This window comes from Gymnoscopelus microlampas, assembly GCF_963454915.1.
Source record: "Gymnoscopelus microlampas genome assembly, chromosome: 18".
Classification (NCBI taxonomy): Eukaryota; Metazoa; Chordata; class Actinopteri; order Myctophiformes; family Myctophidae; genus Gymnoscopelus; species Gymnoscopelus microlampas.
The window spans coordinates 49,468,422-49,487,598 of NC_139955.1; the positions used below are offsets into that span (position 1 = coordinate 49,468,422).

The window sequence follows — 19,177 nt, forward strand, 5'->3', positions numbered from 1 at the left end:
AGATGATCAAAACAGATCAGTCACAGTTCACTGTGAAGGAAGTAAACTAAGAGATCTTCTATCTATGTAGTTCTCCAGACATTAACAGGATGTCAGTAAGAACAGAGAACTAAGTTAAAGCATGTAACTTACATTGATGTATTTAGTAACTTGGTAATTCCTCATTAAAGTGAGTAAACAAGTAATGACCATTGTTTAAAACAGTGATTCTCAAACCTTTTCATGTCAAGGACCCCCAAAATGATAAGTATTTGGCTGTGGACCCCCCCAACTCAAACATATTTTGAGCTTTTTCCAAAATAGCAGATCTACAAGCTCATAGCGCGGCACTCGGTGCCGCGCTATGAGCTTGTAGATCTGCAGATTTGCTTGTAGATTTTGCTGGGGACCCCCTGGTACCCCTCCAAGGACCCCTGGGGGTCCTCAGACCCCACTTTAAGAACCAAGGATTTAGACAGCATGTTATACAGACAGATGGCAGGTTCATTTGTAGATCTGGTATCCTATAGTGTGTTTAGTTTTAATGTACAGATTTTGTTTTTATATTCTACTGTTTAGACTGATGATAGGTTCATGGTTTACCTGTGATCCTAGATTACTATTTCTATGTATTAGATGTATTACCTTGTGTTTACCTGATTACTGTAAATCACTCTGGATTAAGAGCATCTGATAAATGACTACATTGCAGTGGTGGAAAAATGTTTTACTTAAGTAAAGTATCAATACTACAATGTAGAAGTATTCTGTTACAAGTACAAGTCTGGAATTAAAAATGTACTTGAGTAAAAGTACAAAAGTATTGGTATCAAAATGTACTTAAAGTACCAAAAGTAAAAGTACTAAAATGTTTTAAAATAGACGATCTACAAGCTCACAACGCATCGCGATGCGATGCGTTGTGAGCTTGTAGATCGGCTATTTTTTTTTCTTTTCAAATAGCCTAGGTATGAAATAGGGCTAAAGTGTATGTTTTATAATGTAATAATTTATATCTGCAAAGTAACTAGTAAATAAAGTTTTCAAATAATTGTAAAAGTATAATATTTGCATCTGAGATGTAGTGGGGTAGAAGTAAAAGTATAGACAATTGTAAATACTCCAGTAAAATAAAAGTATCTCAAAATTGTACTTAAGTACAGTACTTGAGTAAATGTACTTAATTACTTTACACCACTGCTAAATTGTGTCGTGTTGTGTTGTGTTGTGTTGTGTTGTGTTGTGTTGTGTTGTGTTGTGTTGTGTTGTGTTGTGTTGTGTTGTGTTGTGTTGTGTTGTGTTGTGTTGTGTTGTGTTGTGTTGTGTTGCGTTGCGTTGCGTTGCGTTGCGTTGCGTTGCGTTGCGTTGCGTTGCGTTGCGTTGCGTTGCGTTGCGTTGCGTTGCGTCTCCTCTCTGAGGTCTTCAGTGTTTAATTAATATCTCTTATGTTTTGGCTTCAATAAAGTGATAAATACCCCCCCCCCCCCACCCTGTGAGGATATCTGCTGTCAGACTCAGACGTTCCACATTCACTTTATCATGTTCTCTGAGCTGAACACCTGACACTTCTTCTTCTACTGTAGTTACAGTAGATAGAGTAGTTACAGTAGTTACAGTAGTTACAGTAGTTAGAGTAGATACAGTAGTTACAGTAGATACAGTAGTTACAGTAGATACAGTAGTTACAGTAGATACAGTAGCTACAGTAGTTACAGTAGTTACAGTAGTTACAGTAGATACAGTTGGTGATGTAGGATTAGACAGTAGTTCTAGATAGAGACTAATATTAAAGGATGAATTCACTCTGATTCTAACCTCATGTATGGTATAATTATTGTCTCACAAACAGAACACAGATAGTAAAGATAAATGAATCACTTTCCTCTCTGATAAGGACTAATGTTGGAGCACCTCAAGGCTGTATTACATCACCTGTGTTGTTTACATCAGTGGTTCTCAAAGTGGGGTCTGAGGACCCCCGGGGGTCCTTGAGGGGGTTCCAAGGGGTCCCCAGCAAAATTAGTTAATGTAGCATCACAATCATTTTAACCACTTTAACCATATTTTATAGTTTGAGTATACAAAAATTGCAGATCTACAAGCTCATGAGCGGCATCGGGTGCATCTATGAGCTTGTAAAAGAATGGGTTTAACCCTGTAACCCTACATCAGCTCTTTGAAAATAGCCGATCTACAAGCACATTGTGAGCTTGTAGATTGACTATTAAAAATGAAATAAAGCAATCTTTTTTTTTTAAAGAAAAGAAAAGTGTGGGATATTATGAAAAATGTAAACAAAAATCTTGTATGGGGGTCCCTGGCAAAATATTTTCAGATGTGGGTCTGTGGCCAAATACATATTAATTCATATAAATACGGTTCATTAATTTGGGGTCCTTGAGATGAAAAAGTTTGAGAACCGCTGATAGACATAAACACTGCAGAATGAACAACCGGTTTGACCAGTGTCTTTTATAATGTGATGATTCTCTGTCCCTCTCCTTCTCCCTCTCTTTTTCCATCCCCCTCCCCCTGTGTGTGTGTGTGTGTCTGTGTGTGTCTCTGTGTGTGTGTGTGTGTGTGTGTGTGTGTGTGTGTGTGTGTGTGTGTGTGTGTGTGTTTATTATTAGTATATTTATTCTGAATGTATGAATGGAGATGAGTGAAAGTTACTATAACATGTTGACATTCAGATGACTACTAACCTGGCTGTTGTGCAGTTCCTCACAGCTGGGACCAGTCTCTGTCGCCCCCGCACATATGATGATAATATTATGTTGTATTTGTTCAGGTCCAACACCTCCAGAACCTCCACTGACATCAGCAGCATGGAGGCCAGAGCTGAACACTGGGTCTCAGAGAGTTTCTTCCCTGATCTGCTCTCTGACTCCAGGAATTGTTGGATGCCCTCACTTACTGAGGGGTCCTTCATCTCCATCAGACAGTGGAAGATGTTGATACATCTGTCTGGAGAGATCTCGTCATCGTCCATCTCCTTCAGGTTGTTGATGGCTCTCTGGATCTCCTCTGGACTGTTCTCTGTCTGACCCAGCAGGCCTCCTAACAGACTCTGGTTGGACTCCAGTGAGAGACCATGAAGGAAGCGGACAAAGAGGTCCAGGTGTCCACTCTCACTCTGAAGGGTTTTTTTCATAGCAGCCTTCAGGAAGTCAGACATGGAACTGTCACTGTTGTAATCATCATCTTCCAGAAAGGTCTTCAGGACCTCCATGTTCCTCTGAGTGAAACAGTGGAACAGGTAGACTGCAGCCAGAAACTCCTGGATGCTCAGATGAATAAAGCAGTAGACTGTTTGGAGGAAGAACAGACCGTCTTCTTTGAAGAACGCTGTGCAAAAGTCTGAGCACAGCAAGTCCTTGTTCACATCAAGACCACAAGCTTCCAGGTCTTTCTGGTAGAAAATGATGTTTCCTTTGTCCAGTTGGTCAAACGCCAGCCTGCCCAGCTTCAGGAGAAGTTCTCCTGCATCTTTTATGAGCTTCTCTTTGTCTGCCTCATCTACTGCAGGATTCTTCATCTTCTCCCGCCAGGTCTCACCCATCAGGAAGTGGCAGAACATCTCAGTCAGGGTTTTGGGCAGCTTGTCTGTCATCTTCATGTTCTGCACAACAATAGCAAGGATCCAACAGAATACTGGGATTTCACACATGGTGTGGAGGATCTTTGATTCCTTGATGTGTGAGTAGATTGAGCTGGCTTGGTTCTCATCACTGAACGTCTTTATGAAGAACTCCTTCTTCTGGTCATCTCTGATGAACCCTCGTACTTCTGTCATCCTGTTTACAAAGTCCTCAGGGATCTGATTGGCTGCTGCAGGTCGTGAGGTTATCCAGATTTGAGCAGAGGGGAGCAGCTCCCCCTTGATGAGACTTACAAGCAAAACATCCACTGGGTACGAATCTGTCACTTTCATGAGGCCAAAATCTGAATTGAAATCGAACTGGGTCGAATTTTCATCATATCCATCCATAACAAACATAACTTTGAAGGGGCTGTAGTTGTTGTCTCCTGACTTCTGCAATTCGTTGAAGATGTAGTTAAGAAAGTCTTCTTCAATAAATGTAGTTTCCTCGATGCATGTGTGAATTAGCTTTGCCAAACTAAAGTTTTGTCCTTTGAGCAGATTTAACTGGCGGAACTTGAGCAGGAACACAATGTGTGGATCTTGGGGAAAACATTTCTTGGCCCAGTCAAAGATAAATTTGTGTACGAGGAACGTTTTACCAATTCCTGCACAGCCAACGGTCAGCACTGTTCTTATGTTTCTTCCAGAAGGGTCTTTGAAGATTTCACTGAGTTGGATTTCTTTTTCCTCTCCTGCCTTCTTCATCTCCATCTGTCTGACCTCATGATGACTGTGGATGTCTGTGGCATTGATGTCTACATTGTAGAGCGGGATGAATATGTTTTCAAACATGATCTCAGGCCCTGTGCCCAATTTTACACTTAGAAATGTCTTGTCCATGTTGTGTTGAAGCTGGTCTTCATAGTCAGTAATTTCAAGATAACCTGACGTTTTCATCAACAGACCTGTAGTGAACAAAGCAGTTCCATTTTTAACAGGCTTATCCAGAGAGAGAGAGAGAGAGAGAGAGAGTACCCCCACCCCCACCAGAGTTTACCAATAACACAATGGGCCTGATTCACTAAGCTTTTTACGCCCAGATTTTTAATGTAAAGGAATTTACGCAACTTCCCACGTTACGAGCCTGATTCATCAATCTTTTTTTGTCCATGAACTTTTACGGAGGGCCGCTCTTTCTCATGTCTGCTCGGAGGCTTACTTACATGGGACCAAAGCTTGCGTATGTCATTAGAATGCCTTATTCTTCATGCAAAATCAATTACAATAGTGCAAAACCTCAAATAAAATATGTATGTGCCCAACATTTGTCAACACATATAAAAAAGAAAGAAAAAAGATGTCAAACTAGAAAAAGTGCTCCTCGGAGCACAGGTCTCCGCCAGTTCAGGTAGGTTATTGTGGGCCAGCAATGTTCGGTAATTCAATCAGGATGGAATATGAAAAATCGGACGGATCAGTCTTGATCACTTGACTACTATAGAGATATTGTGTACCGATTTGCGTGATGTTTGGACAATTTTTTTTGGAGTAATATAAAAAATCGGACGCTGCGTTCATGATTTGCGGCATTTTGTTCAAAACGGGCCACTCCTGTAAACTTTAGATGTCAACCTTAGCCAATCAGGATGGAATATGAAAGATCAAACAGATCAGTCTTGATCACATGACAATAAAGATATATACCGACTTGAAATTTTGATAAAATCTGAAGGAGTGGAATATATGAAACATCTTAAAGACCCGTTTAGCGTGATGTTTGGACAAAATCTGTAGGAGTACTTTTAAAAAAAAAGTTTTGCAAAAAACGGCCTCCATGTGGCGCTATAACAGGCCCATGTGAAAAATCCAGGGAGTGTGTGTGCACAGTTTCACTGCGAGCGGCCCAACGGTGCCGGAGACTAGCTGTTCACTGACAGACACACGGACACACGGACGGACGGAGACTACAATCTATTTCTTGGATGCATATTATAGACATAATGCAAATTCAACCGTTTTTTTTTTGTCTTCAGTTGGTGCATTTAGAGCTGAATAATTAGTGTTTGCCGTTTCTGCAAGTGAGGTGTTGGCAAATTATATCCTTATATGGCAACTGATATCCTTTTTAAGCCTTAGTTATTATGAGCAAATGACTTATATCCCTATATGGCAATGTATATCCTTTTTTAGCCCTAGTGATTAAAGAGCCAATGTGTGCGTTTTTACTATTACTGTTTTTTCAAGTCCCAGTTAAGAGCAAATGTGTGTGTCTTCATGAGTACTGTTGTATTGTTGTTCGCATAGACCCTAACAGAAAACACATTATTAACTTATGAAATCATTATTGCCTTGCTAGAATGATGTCCTTAGAAATACAGTCACTGTGATAAACATGATTTATTCGCATGGCAGAACGCTGTGTTATCTCCCAGAAGACACAATTCACTTCTAATGTCTAGGACCGTCATGGTTAGAGAGAGAATACAATGGTGTCTGCTGCGTCTATTTTTTGGGGAGGGTGTATGACATTCCCAGGTGCTCAGACTAGGCTGGTGAGACCAAGGCCGTCGGCTGGACCTGTAGAGAACGGGTGCATTTCTCCTTTCCGACATGTCGCCTTTCCGACGTTGACGAACCCTATACCTAACCCTAACCCTAACCCTAACCGCACGCGGAAGCCACTAGTCGGAGTGGTGAGATGTCGGAATGGAGAGTGAACACCGTAGAGAACCTGGACCAATGGGGATGCTTACTGCCGGCCGATGCATTGAGACAGTATGCCCAGACTGTTATCTGTAGGGAGGATGTGCTGCATTCCATAGGTGCGAGGCACTCGGTCCGTGGATCCAAGGTCGTCATTCAAACCCGTAAATCAGCCAGGGGGGGACCACTTGTCTACCCTGATGAAGAAACCATGGTGGACCGACAGCGACTTCTTTTGATAACTTTTAGTATAACATGTATAGGATATTATAAATAGGCTCCAGGGACAGATAGCGGGTCTCAGACCTGATGAACTGACCTCGAAGTAACTTGTTGCTGTTAAGGACAGTTGATTGGGAGCCCAGAGATCTCTCTTAAGTACATTTCTATATTCAATCTGTAATTATTTTAACTTAGTGCTATATTATTAAATACACTTAATTTTAAGTCTTGTCTGCTCTTAATTTCACCAATACAACGGACGCGCGGAGACGTGTGATCTGAAGGGTTACAAATTATTACATTGCACAATTTGTCTGTTGTCTTAACCCCAGCACAATTTGTCTGTTGTCTTAAACCCAGTCTCCAACAGAGGCCACAGTTTGGCAATTGGGTTTTAAGTTTCATGCGAACTCCAATGTCGCGTTTTTAATTTCGCAGTCTTACCATCTGATGATTTTACAGAGTATGGATGAAATCTTGCCGTGTCCTTTACTCCATTTCCAATTCCGATATAGGACAGTCATCCAAAGGACAGAATCCCCTCAGTAATCAATAAAGCTCCAATACATTCCAGCATCATCCTTTTAGGTCGGCAAATGTGAGTGAACAATTGTTCAGTAGAAAGGGCTTAAATAATATCCTTGCCAAGTTGGTTGTGAGGTTAACTTACGTATTTTAACTTCTTATTCTCATTACGTGTGATAGTAGGCTATTTACTTTATTAACGCTCAGTGTGAGGGACTCTACAAGTTGATCTACAAGTTATCAAGTGCGTGCGTACCGCCATGTCGTAAGCTTGTAGATCTGTCCATTTTGAAGCGTGATGACGTTTACGGTCAAAAATATGCACCCCTTTAGTCACTTTATTTAGGCACTATTTAATAACAGCTTAGTGAATCAGGCCAAATTAAACTTTTTCCACAGAGATGACAACTCACTTGAGTCCATGGTTTTAGAGGTAGTAAATGGAGGCGATAAGCAGAGATTCTTTCCATGATTGCTGCCAATTAATCATGACTGTTCCACTTCCCCCAATATCCTTCTACAAAACCATGAGGAATCCCCAGCTATAGTGTTTCAGATCATTATTTTTCCATTGAAGATGAAAGGAAAAGAGGCCAGTGCTGTCAACAAATCGATTGGAATAACTTTGTGTAGCTCTGTGTAATGTTTCTGTACTGGCCTTAGAACAAGTCTTTCTTTCTTTTCCTTTATTTATTCAGGGAAACCCATTGAGAGCAAGCTCGGACTGTCCGTGTCCGTGTATGTCCGGGTGTATGTCCGTCCCTATGTCCATAATTGGTCAAGCTTCACGTGACACAAAACATATTGTCACGTATGTTTGAGCTCACAGGGCTCATCAAAGGCGCCGCTTCCTTCACACAGGGTGTGATTTTTCAAGGACGCCCTGATAACAAACATTTGAATCACATTACAATGTCACAACTAATTTAACAATAAAAGTCACTATTGTTATTTTCACACAGACTGATATGTGAGCCCACATGCTAGACTGTTACTGACACATTACATATCTGACTTATGTTGAACGTTTATTATCACACACACACACACACACACACACACACACACACACACACACACACACACACACACACACACACACACACACACACACACACACACACACACACACACACACACACACACACACACTTACCTCTTAGCTTGTCTCGTTCTGTCAAAGTATAGAAGTGAGACAGTGATTGGTCAGTGTGACACTATAATAATTTTCATCTTCACATTATGATTATAGATTTATATTAAAATAGATGTATTACCATTATACATACATAGATGTATGATTTATATTAATACGGAATTATTATCATTACAGATACATAGATGGTTAGATTCATCAAAAACACTGGTCCTTGGTTCTGGTGACTAATATTGTCCTTCTAATACACAAGGGGGGCCGTGTTTCAATTACTTTCTTCATTCATTTTATTCTTTTAATTATTTTAAAACTGTCTGGGGTGAAACACAAAAGCCTGAGTAGACATTAAAATGACCCCACACATGTTTGAAAGTAACATATCCCTTTAAAGACTTACTAGTTGTCTTCAGTATGTTCCAGATTAAACCTGCCAGTGCTGCTGTCACCATGACGACAGTAATAACCATCCCTCGTCTTCCTCTAGCTCCTGTTGATCCTCTATCTGTAGGTATAATAATAATAATAATTAAAGCTGCAAACAGCGATGAACGGGCCCTCGACGTTCTGTCCATGATGCAAAGTTAGGCTAAATAGCTTAAGCAATTTCAGCCTTTGACCGTCTAAGTCTGCCTAGCAAATTTCGTAGGTATTTGACACTGGGAACCGGAGTTCCCATTGGCTGTTTAAAGGTCAGCCAATAGGAAGACAGAAGGGGCATACGCAGGGTGTACTTTTGGCCGGAGCCAAAAGTACACCCTGCGTATGTCACTGATCACATGACCTCAATCAATTATCCTTTTCTAGGCAACACAGAACGGGGGGGGGGACTTTTTTCTTAAGGAGGCCAGAATAACGTACCTGACCTGGCGGAGACTTGTGCTCCGAGGAGCACTTTTTCTTTTTTTTCTATTATTTATTTCTGAGTGCTTTTCATCATATTTAATTTCTGTAACGCATGTATTGTGATGAATTGTGTATTATTATTTTCGTTTTCTATGGACAATGTTTTTCCCCTGGTCCCTAAGCCACTTACCACGACCTGAGTGACTGACAGAGAACAGCTGTGACATTGACGGTCACTCAGGCGTGGTCCCCACGGCCCAATTATATAGAGATTACGTCACCAGCAGCCAATCGGAGAGTGAGCAGGGCGCGGTGTAGCCTGGTAAACCCTCCCTCCAGAAATCTCATTTCCATTTGTATTCTGGAGTGAGTCTGGCCTGATCGCCCATTCTGCAATATTGGCTGTGGGCTGGAGTTGGGCGGGAGTAATACCGTTGACTGACAACCCCTTCAGCCAATGATCGTTTTCCCCTTCAGCCAATCAGCAGTTCATTTTTACCACCTCCAGACTATGTGACGCAACGGGACTTTTGAGATCGCCATGCGCAAAATAGGTTGCCTTATTGGGATACATGCGTGTACACTCCCCGCCGGTTCTCTATATTTATATTTTTAAATAGGCTCTGTCATGATTAATTGACCACATATATGAAGTTAAACAACTAAATTCTATACAAACGATATCTTAATAGTAAATTCCGTGCCTCAAAAATGAAGTTTGAGACCGTTTTAAAACCAAAGTAAGAAGTGAAGGCACTCGCACAAAAACAATGGCTGCCGTTCGTGTTTTGTCGGCTGCACTCAGGCAGCACTCGGCTTCATTCGGGCTCACTCGAACTCGCCTCCTGATTGGCCAACTGTCGCTGTCAATCACAGAACGATGAGCGACGACGCTGATAGGCTCGGTTATTTGGTAATGCACTAGAAACCCCCACAATGGGCGTTCAGGCCAGACTCACTCCAGAATACAAATGGAAATGGGATTTCTGGAGGGAGGGTTTACCAGGCTAGGCGCGGTGTCCCTGGCTTGAACATTAGCCCGGTTCATTCAAAAGGAGACAGCAGAGAGGAGCAGGTTGGTGCATTAACCGGTGTGTAAACGAGGTGAAGCGACCAGTGTGTAACCGAGGTGAAGGACAAGAGAGACGGGAGAGTGCGTACTGCCAGCCACAGACAGAGAGAGAGTGAACGGTGGTGGACGGCTCCATACAGAGAAACCAACACCATATAAGGAGCGGAGCAAGGCCTGGAGTGCTCTGACGACGGAGGGGTGACGGATTGTGTTGCAACGCGCAACTCCAGCAGTAGGCAGCGAAAGCTGCCTTCCGAGTACGTTTTGATCCATGCAACACACTAAGCCTGTGATATCCACTGCGTCTAGTCAGCACACAGTATATTATCTGGGAACAGATGAACTGGCCCATGCTTCTGTCATTTCATACAGTGATACGAAGTAGACAAACAGTGAAGATTCCTGGCTTGGCTTCCCTCTACCTTTTCCCCCCAGTATTTGCACTTTAACTGGTCTTATTTATTATAGCATATAACACACTTTATTATTTAGCACCTGCACTTTACTTGTGAAGTTATTGTTGCACTTGTCTGCTAAATATTTGCGCCCTGCTATTTTTGCACATCGGCCCCATTTGTATTGTAAGTGTGGATTGTACCTGTGTATTTTAGTTAGTTTAGCGGCGCCATAGGAGGTTAGGGTTTATTTTAGGATGGTAGTAATTTCTTTGATTTTGTAAACTCATTGTAAATTACAATTCATTTAAACTCACCGTGCCAAATTTTAGTATAACTGGGCAAGTCAAATGTAATAAAGTGGGCCACCCACTTTACACTATGACTTGATCAAGGGACGTGCAAAGGGATTTGTAAAGGCAGGGGCTGTAATTTGAAAAGGGAGCTGGCCGGATTTTTTTTACATTTCTACCAAGATTTAGAGGAATATCTCATTTTAAATGAACACTAGGAATCTAGGATTATACTGAAAAAATAACTAACTACAGCCTGGCTGTATGTTATGCCACGCAGTCAGGACACTTAAAATAAATTAAAAAACTACTACTCGTGCATATGTGCAGTAGGACGTGGGGTTCGCTACAGCCTAAAATCTCTTCATTCCATTCCATACATATTGCGAAATATCAATCGATAGTATTAGATTATAAAATAATGCATACTGTAGGCTAATTGAATGGCCATGCTGTATTTTCCTGTACAGTTTGCGGTATGTACCGTTCTCAGCCGTAATTATCTCCTCACTCCACTCCAAACATATCTTAAATATATTATTTTTAAACGGTGTTGGTGCGCTCTCTCTCGCGCTCAATATGAAAGCAAGCTCGCTTTACCCAAAAGACAGAGAGAGAGAGAGAGAGAGAACAGACTAGCGTGTTTTCACAACAACAGTTGACATACGGATGCACAAGACCGCCGTCTCCATCTATTTAGCCAGCAGAGAAGCAATAATTATAACCTGTATAACAGACAAGCGTATTTTGACAGCAACAGGGAACAGCCAACCAATGGAGACAGTCCAGCGGGGCGTGGTTTGCCCAAAGCGCCGGTCTTGTCCCAAATCACCAAGGCCGGCTTAAGCCTTCGTGATGCCCGGTGCTTGGACCCGGGACCGCTTTGACAGCTATCGCTTTTTGGCGATAGTTCTGTCTTCTATCACTTTCTCCATGCCGTTTGCCCCCCCCCCCCCCCCCACGAGGTTGGAGCCCTGTGTTTCAGCACCTAAAGCCCTTCCGTTAAGCCGGGGCTGCAAATCACGCGTCACTCCCCATCTCTCTCTACCCATTTCCTGTCTAGCTTTTCAGATACCATTCCAGGATCCTCCAAAGTTTGCGGACCCAGGGTAGGCAATCCGGCCTGGTGGAGACATGAGCTCTGAGGAGTACAATTTTCTAGCTGAGTATGCATTAACATTATTGTATAGATGTAGGCCTATATGACCATGAAGTAAATATATTTTCCCCATATTATCAACAATTACAGGAAAGGTGGGCACTAGGGAAATCTGCGCACCATCTTTGGGGGAGACTGGGCACTAGGTCTAGCCTCTGTGGGTAGTTTTAAAGCACAAATGAAGACCTATTTCTTCACTCTTGCTTTTACTCTTGCTCTTGTACAACAACAGCAAAGCAGCATGCTATGTTAGGATACTACAGCGGACTACCAAGCGTGTGACAGACAGGCACACAGGAATGCAGTCTCACAGGCACAAAAAAATACCATCTTTATCACATGCAAAACACTTTCTGTCGACACAAATCCTATGACTTCATTTCCTGGTGTCCTCTGTTCTACCCTCAAAGTGCCCACTCATTCAGGGTGCCCACATTTCTCTAGTGCCCACTCTTCCTGGTGCTCACTCTTCTCTAGTGCCCACTCTTCCTAGTGTCCAGTTTTCATGGTGCCCACTCTTCTCTAGTGCCCACTCTTCTCCCCCACAAAGTGTCCACTCTTCCAGGTGCCCACTGTACAAAAGGCTGGCCGTGAATGAGGTCTGGTGCGTGCTCGTTAAGTGTGTGCACAGGGCAGTGAACGAGACTTTTTCCCTTTTCTCCTCTGTCCTGGTCTCAGAAGTGTGTTGCAGTTCATATCAAGAAATTGCTACAACAGTTGTGTCAAGTTTATCCTCCGTTTTTTGTGTGTGTTCATGCAAAATATAAGTCCTGTGTTTCCTATTGTAAATGCCCTTCATTTTGTGTGTTGAATGTGCCTTTGATGTCCTGTTTTGTAACATTGTGCACTACACGTTTGTTTGATTGACAGTAGTATGACGGTGTGTTTTCTATTTGCCTTTATTTCATTGTAACCAAGATAATTTCAGTATACTGTAAGTGCATTGAAGCATTGTTTATGTTTACACTGTTTGTGACGGTGCATAGTATCAAGTGTAATTGAACAATGGGCATTAGGCCTAATTCATAGTTCATTCTGACAAGTTATGTGTAGGCCTATAATGATTCATGTTGTATGCATGCTGCTTATTGTCAAGCATTGTCAGGGTAATATATTTAATTTCATTGTAACTATGGTACATGTATGTAGCCTATACATTAGTTCCTGATGTCCAGTATGCAAGCATAATACCTTTGTCAGATTGTTATATTGGCTTCTGCAATTATAGTAATTTCATTTCTGTACTGCACTGTACTGTGCTCATTCAAGTCTTTAGTAAACCGTTTAAAGAGAGAGAGAGAGAAAGACGTTTTCTGTCCTGTGTTCTAATCGACACCCCTGGGTGAAGTGGGGAAGCCAGACCAGCCAGCCAGTATAGAACAGTCCACATAGTCTTTTTTTTTTAACCCCAACTAACACCCACATTTCCCTAGTAATCACTCTTCCAAGGTCCCCAGTTTTCCCTAGTGCCCAGAATGTAATTAAAGTTGAAATAGTATGAGCTGATAAAAAAAATCTGTATTTCTAATGATACCATTTTTATTGCAATTGTATTTTATAAATTGACTAATTTCATCAAATTGAAAATTCAAATCCAAAGTGAAATTTGGTGTAAATAGCCTAAAATCAGAATTGTTGTATTGAAGAGCAAAATAAATTGTATGTAATCATTTCATGTATATTTATAATTAAGTGAATCACGGTGCATTCTGTTAAAATGACTTGGTTCACATATGATAACAGGATGTGTCCTTTTGTGGTAATCACAATAATATCAAGTTTAGTCGAAACAATATATAGCAAAAGCGCCTTTATCCAACGCACTATACAATGATTATGCATTACATTCACACATTCACACACACATTCACACACCGATGGAGGAGGAAACCATGCAAGGCACAAACCTGCTCATCAGCAGCAATTAGGGGTTCAGTGTCTTGCTCAAGGACACTTTGACACTAACTCTGGGGGAGCCCGGGACCTTGCCGGTTCACCGCTCTACCTCCTGAGCCACTACTTTGTACATTGTAAACTTGTAGATCTGCCATTTTTGGTGTGCGACACCGGCCCACAATCAAGTATAATTCAGGCTTAAACCAGTGTGAGATAAAATGACTCAGCATTACTCAGGTCCAAGGAGAAGACTTTTCCACAATGTGTTGGTCACTACCAAATGTTTTTAGAATCGTAAAATCTTGTGTTTGACACAGCACCAAGACAGGTTCAATAGAAATCTGATTTGCAGAAACTTCAACATAAGACCCCCCTTTGAAAAGAAAAGAAAAAAAGCAATGATTAGAATTTGTTGCAGACTTGAAACTACATTTGGGGACTAATTTGGGACAGTGTTGAAAACAGTTTATTTCTAGACACCTCTTGGGGGGGCTTTTGGTGCTTCAGCACCTGCCCTTTTGCCTCAAAGTGCCCTTTCCCAAAATCCGTGGCCCTTATCAAGACGAGCATTTGACGAATAATTATAATTTCACTATCATTAATTATTATTTATAATTATAATTTAAATGTCATCAGTCAGTTTTAGTCTCACTTTTAACCTGATGCAGTGATGTCAAGTGCCCTCCCACCTAGGGGTCATCAACATGTCCGTACACGGACAAACATGTCCGTGGCACATTTTTTATTTTGAAAAAAAAAAGTGTAGATATAGCCTATATACTTTCTTTGTTACAATGTAGAAACATATAAAAATGCGTTTGAATAACTTTGGTGACTCGTAAAGTAACATGCTCATTACATGTTTTTAGTAGGCCTATTACACATGGTACCATGTACACACAGCTGACAACAAGACAGCTAAAAGAAATGATTGCTAATAGCTGCCTCAATTCTGTGAAAATAGCAAAATATGCTTTAAAAAAGGTAATATTACCAGAATCACATATAGGCCTAGCCCTAAATATATAATAATGGACTCCTGATGTGCCATATTGTCTACTCTATTCCACAGCGCTACACATTTTAAAACAAGCCACTTATCAAATAAACAAATTAAATATTATTTTAGGCTGAAAGCCAATCTGCAAGCTCACAACACATCACAGCATGTTGTGAGCTTTTAGATCAGTCATTTCCCTCATCTTTTTTAGCCTATAATGACATGCCCAACATTGGGATGTCAGGGTTAAAGTACTAGCTATACTTTAGAAAACCTTACATTGCAGGAGCAAAAGGGCCACTTAGCTGCAAAGGTGAGTGAGTGAGTGAGTGAGTGAGTGCGTATTATACTTCATATGGTTATTATAATACAAACAGATGGCTTTTCAGAGGACAGTGTTACTTGAGGAGAGGAAGAGATGAAGTTCTACCAGCTAAACTAGTTTCTTGTGTGACAACTTAAATAGTTGTGGTTTCCATTAAGGTGAACAGGTACTAGCTATGTTGATGAGAAAGTCTAAGGTATGCAGAATGGAACAATGGGAAATAACTTGAGAGTCCAAACAGATAATTATGTACATAATGAGTGATTAATGAAGGGCATGACAGGACTTAAAGGAATGCAGTGTCACAATAGTTTAATGTAAAAGTGCCTAGCTTTGATCAGAGGTGAGGAGGAGGTCTGATGGTGAGTGTTACTATGGTTATTATGGTTATTATTGGAGACTTCAGTACATGTACTTAGTTGCTTTACACCACTGCCAGTCGGGGCCACGCACCACGTGTCGCACGGACTGACACAAATACATACAAAACACAATCCAGAAGTGCACAGCGCACGTCCCTGATCAAGACTATAATCCGTAATCCACACAAGTATGTTTATAAATACCTTGTGTCAGTTAAGTAAAAAAGCAAAGTTTGTTGTTTACCCAGGGTGTTGGACTAAGTGCGGGACTTATTTACAGCCAGACTCTGCATGGAAGCCTTGCTCAAGGGCTATTCAGCGGTGATTCATGATTGATGTGATGAATTGGGGAATCGAACTAGGGATCTTCCGGTATGAAGGCCACCCCCTCTAACCACTAGGCCACCGCTGCCGATCAAAGAATACGATTTGTAACGCAAGTGACAGATTTTGGCTGAATGAACCACACTCGCTTTGCGACTCGAGCCCCTCTCTCTCGAACAGTGGTGGACTGTAACTAAGTACATGTACTTAAGTACTGTACTTAAGTATAATTTTGAGGTATTTGTACTTTACTTGAGTATATCCAATTTCCAAAACTTTTACTTCTACTCCACTACATCTTGGATCCAAATAGTGTACTTTTATTCCACTACATTTATTTGAAAACTTTAGTTACTAGTTACTTTGTAGATTTTGATTATTATTACAAAACATACATTAACCACTTCAGGCCTTTCGTCCATTTGAAAATAGCCAACATGAGATAGACATCAGTGACTTAAATATGTGCCGTATCGGATCGGTATTGAACGGTATCGGATCTGTATTAATGCTGCCTGATCGGAATCGGATCGCCAGTGAAAAATCTTGATGACAGCATCTCTAACAGTGTGTAGTATTTACAGAATGTACCGTAATTTTCGCACTATAAGCCGCACCGTTATATAAGCCGCAGGGTCGAAAAATTGGAAAAAAAGTCGCGGCTTATAGTCCGAAATTTACGGTATATAGAAGGTTACAGTGAATACAGTGTGTAGTATTTATAGAATGTATATATAATGTTACAGTGAATACAGTGTGTAGTATTTACAGAATGTACATAGAATGTTACAGTGAATACAGTGTGTAGTATTTATAGAATGTATATATAATGTTACAGAAGGACAGAGGTGTTTACAGAGGTTCTTCAAGGTGTTAAACAGTGATGTAAACATTCATTACCTGAGATGAAAAGTTGTGTGTCAACAGTGTAGTTGAAGTGTGTCAGGTGAACTCTACAGGTCACATGACCTGCTGTCCTCACTGTCACATTCCTCTGGACATCATAACAGTGTGGAGGACGTGTCTCTGTCCCTGAGGGTCCAGCAGGGAGGAGGGTTCCATTAGCGTCCAGCCAAGACATCTCAGGTTGTGGATACCAGCACCCAGAGTCACATGACAAAGATACACCACCGTCTGTTGGTCCATTTGAAGAGATCACTGGCTGAGACCCTGAACCTGTAAAAACACATTTATAGAGATCACTGACCTGTAAAAACACATTTAAACATGATTATCTATCTCACACGCTCCCGTCACATCCGACCCGTTGTGAGCTTCAAGATCCATTTTCACTATTTTTGTGAGACTCTCTTCTTCATCACTTGTATGATGAAGTAGGGCATTTGTTTACGAAAAAATATAAACATTCCGTATACTGTAATACTGTACTTGAGGTGTGGGTAATTGGTTTATCCTGGATCACAACTTGTAGATCTGCTACTTTCAAAACCTAAATTTAGTTTTGGGTGGACCCTTTCTCCCCATGCCAAACGTTCTGTCAAGTTGTGTGGTGGTTTCCACATCCATGTTTTGAACACTAAATCTTACCAACAAGGAGCTGGACCAGAGTGCTGCTGCCCAGGAGTGGAACAGAACACCTGTACTTCCCCTCGTCTGACAGCCTCACCCTGGACAGCTTCAGCGAGATGTTACCATGAGACAGCTTCTCATGAAACAGGAAAGTCCTCGCTTTGTACAACGGGTTCTTGGAGCTGAATACATCTTGTCCATCTTGGAGAACATGCACGTATTCTGGCTTCAGGTCAGGTCTGGTCCACTCCACCGTCTTCTCCTCCATGTTGACAGGTGGTTCAATGTGACATGGAAGGATCACATCATCCCCCACTTTGACCAGCACGGGCTGAGAGGACCCGATAACCTGAAGTTCTCCTTAAAACAAAACAAAATGTCTTATTTAGATACTGCAGATGTATGCTGCTTGCTTGTCCACAGATGTTAAGGTTTGAGCTGTGTTTCGCAATGTGCGGGCACAAACTGATTACTTGCACACCGACAACACAGTTTTTATAAAACCATTTTAGTGTTGCTCCCATGTTCTTGTAAGCTTAGTCAGATCGTGTATTGACTAATGATTGCCTGATTGCATGGGGCAAGTAAATTAAAAAAAGAAATAAAATACATTTGATGGGGCTTATTGTAAGTCGCTCTGGCAGGCAGGCAGGCAGGCAGGCAGGCAGGCAGACAGACAGACAGACAGACAGACAGACAGACAGACAGACAGACATAAAGCAGAGCAAGAACTTTAGCTTCTGTGCTGTTCCTGGTTGTAAATGGAAATAATTCCATTCCCCACAGCAATCCTAAATCATACAGTATAAACGAGGGAAGAAAGTACAACACTGAGTACAACACAATATATACAATAGAAAGCAATAAACAGTGAGGTAAGTGTAGCGGACATGGCGTAATAATTATGGGAAATATTAATAATAATTCGCGCTAGAAGTTAAAACATCTGAGAGCATTTCAGAAAACCTTTACTTTTTGGATACGATGTGCAGATAGGGGTAAGAAACATGTAAAGTGGAAAATATTCAAAAATGTACCGGTCAAACGGCACCGGGCCACGTTGGACCTCATCTCGGAGCTACATAGCGGAGGGAGAGGTTCTAAATGGGGCTACACCTGATGCAGTACCTCATTGAAGGAACAAGCCATTATACATTTAAGACATTTAATAGCTTCCATAGTGAATTCTTGTTGATTGGGTGTTTTTGTTATGGATAGGTAATGTGGTCATCTCCTCATCTCCAGTGTATATCTTATCCTTAGTTCTGACACTGTGGGAGCTGGGGGCTCGCGCGTGCTCCACATGCACTCACCGTCAGCGGCGGTCGTTAACACCTTAAAATTTAAACAATAGCCTCTCAAGGTTCGCGTGGACTTGAATTGAATGTGTTCCATTCCTCTCACAATGAGAGACAACAGTCTCTGCACTGCAGTGTGAAGGGGATCGCTTAGCAGAGGACCCAGTTCTCTGAGACAAGACTACTATTTTAACTACTTATGTGTGGGTGAGTCTATGTAAAGAGCTTTTATATAAAACTAAAAGGAAAATAAAATAATTGATTAATTGAAACAAAAATAAAAATTAACGATGCAACAAAATAATAAGACATATAAATACATTAATAATCACATGTTGAATACAGTATTTCAACTAGCACTGAGCTGAGTGGCTATGTGCACATGCCTGAGCGCGCACGTGACGTCATAAAATAGAGCACCCTTAGTTTAAAAATCCACAGCTCACCACTGAATAAACCAACAAAAGTTTTAAGTTTAGTTGCAAATCTTTTAGTTAAGAAAGTTAAAC

General features: G+C 41.2%; 1 protein-coding gene across 1 annotated transcript in view; it reads right to left on the reverse strand.

Annotated features, from left to right (window-relative positions):
- Positions 1 to 19,177, reverse strand: part of LOC311034142 (uncharacterized protein) — a gene marked incomplete at its 5' end in the record, with an annotated part of 308,082 nt that overhangs the window by 6,225 nt on the left and 282,680 nt on the right. The window contains 5 exons of the mRNA XM_084041889.1: positions 2,685 to 4,530; positions 8,172 to 8,189; positions 8,569 to 8,673; positions 16,741 to 17,016; positions 17,389 to 17,730. Of these exons, the coding sequence (XP_083898015.1) occupies positions 2,685 to 4,530; positions 8,172 to 8,189; positions 8,569 to 8,673; positions 16,741 to 17,016; positions 17,389 to 17,730 (2,587 nt within the window). The remainder of the gene's footprint in view (positions 1 to 2,684; positions 4,531 to 8,171; positions 8,190 to 8,568; positions 8,674 to 16,740; positions 17,017 to 17,388; positions 17,731 to 19,177) is intronic.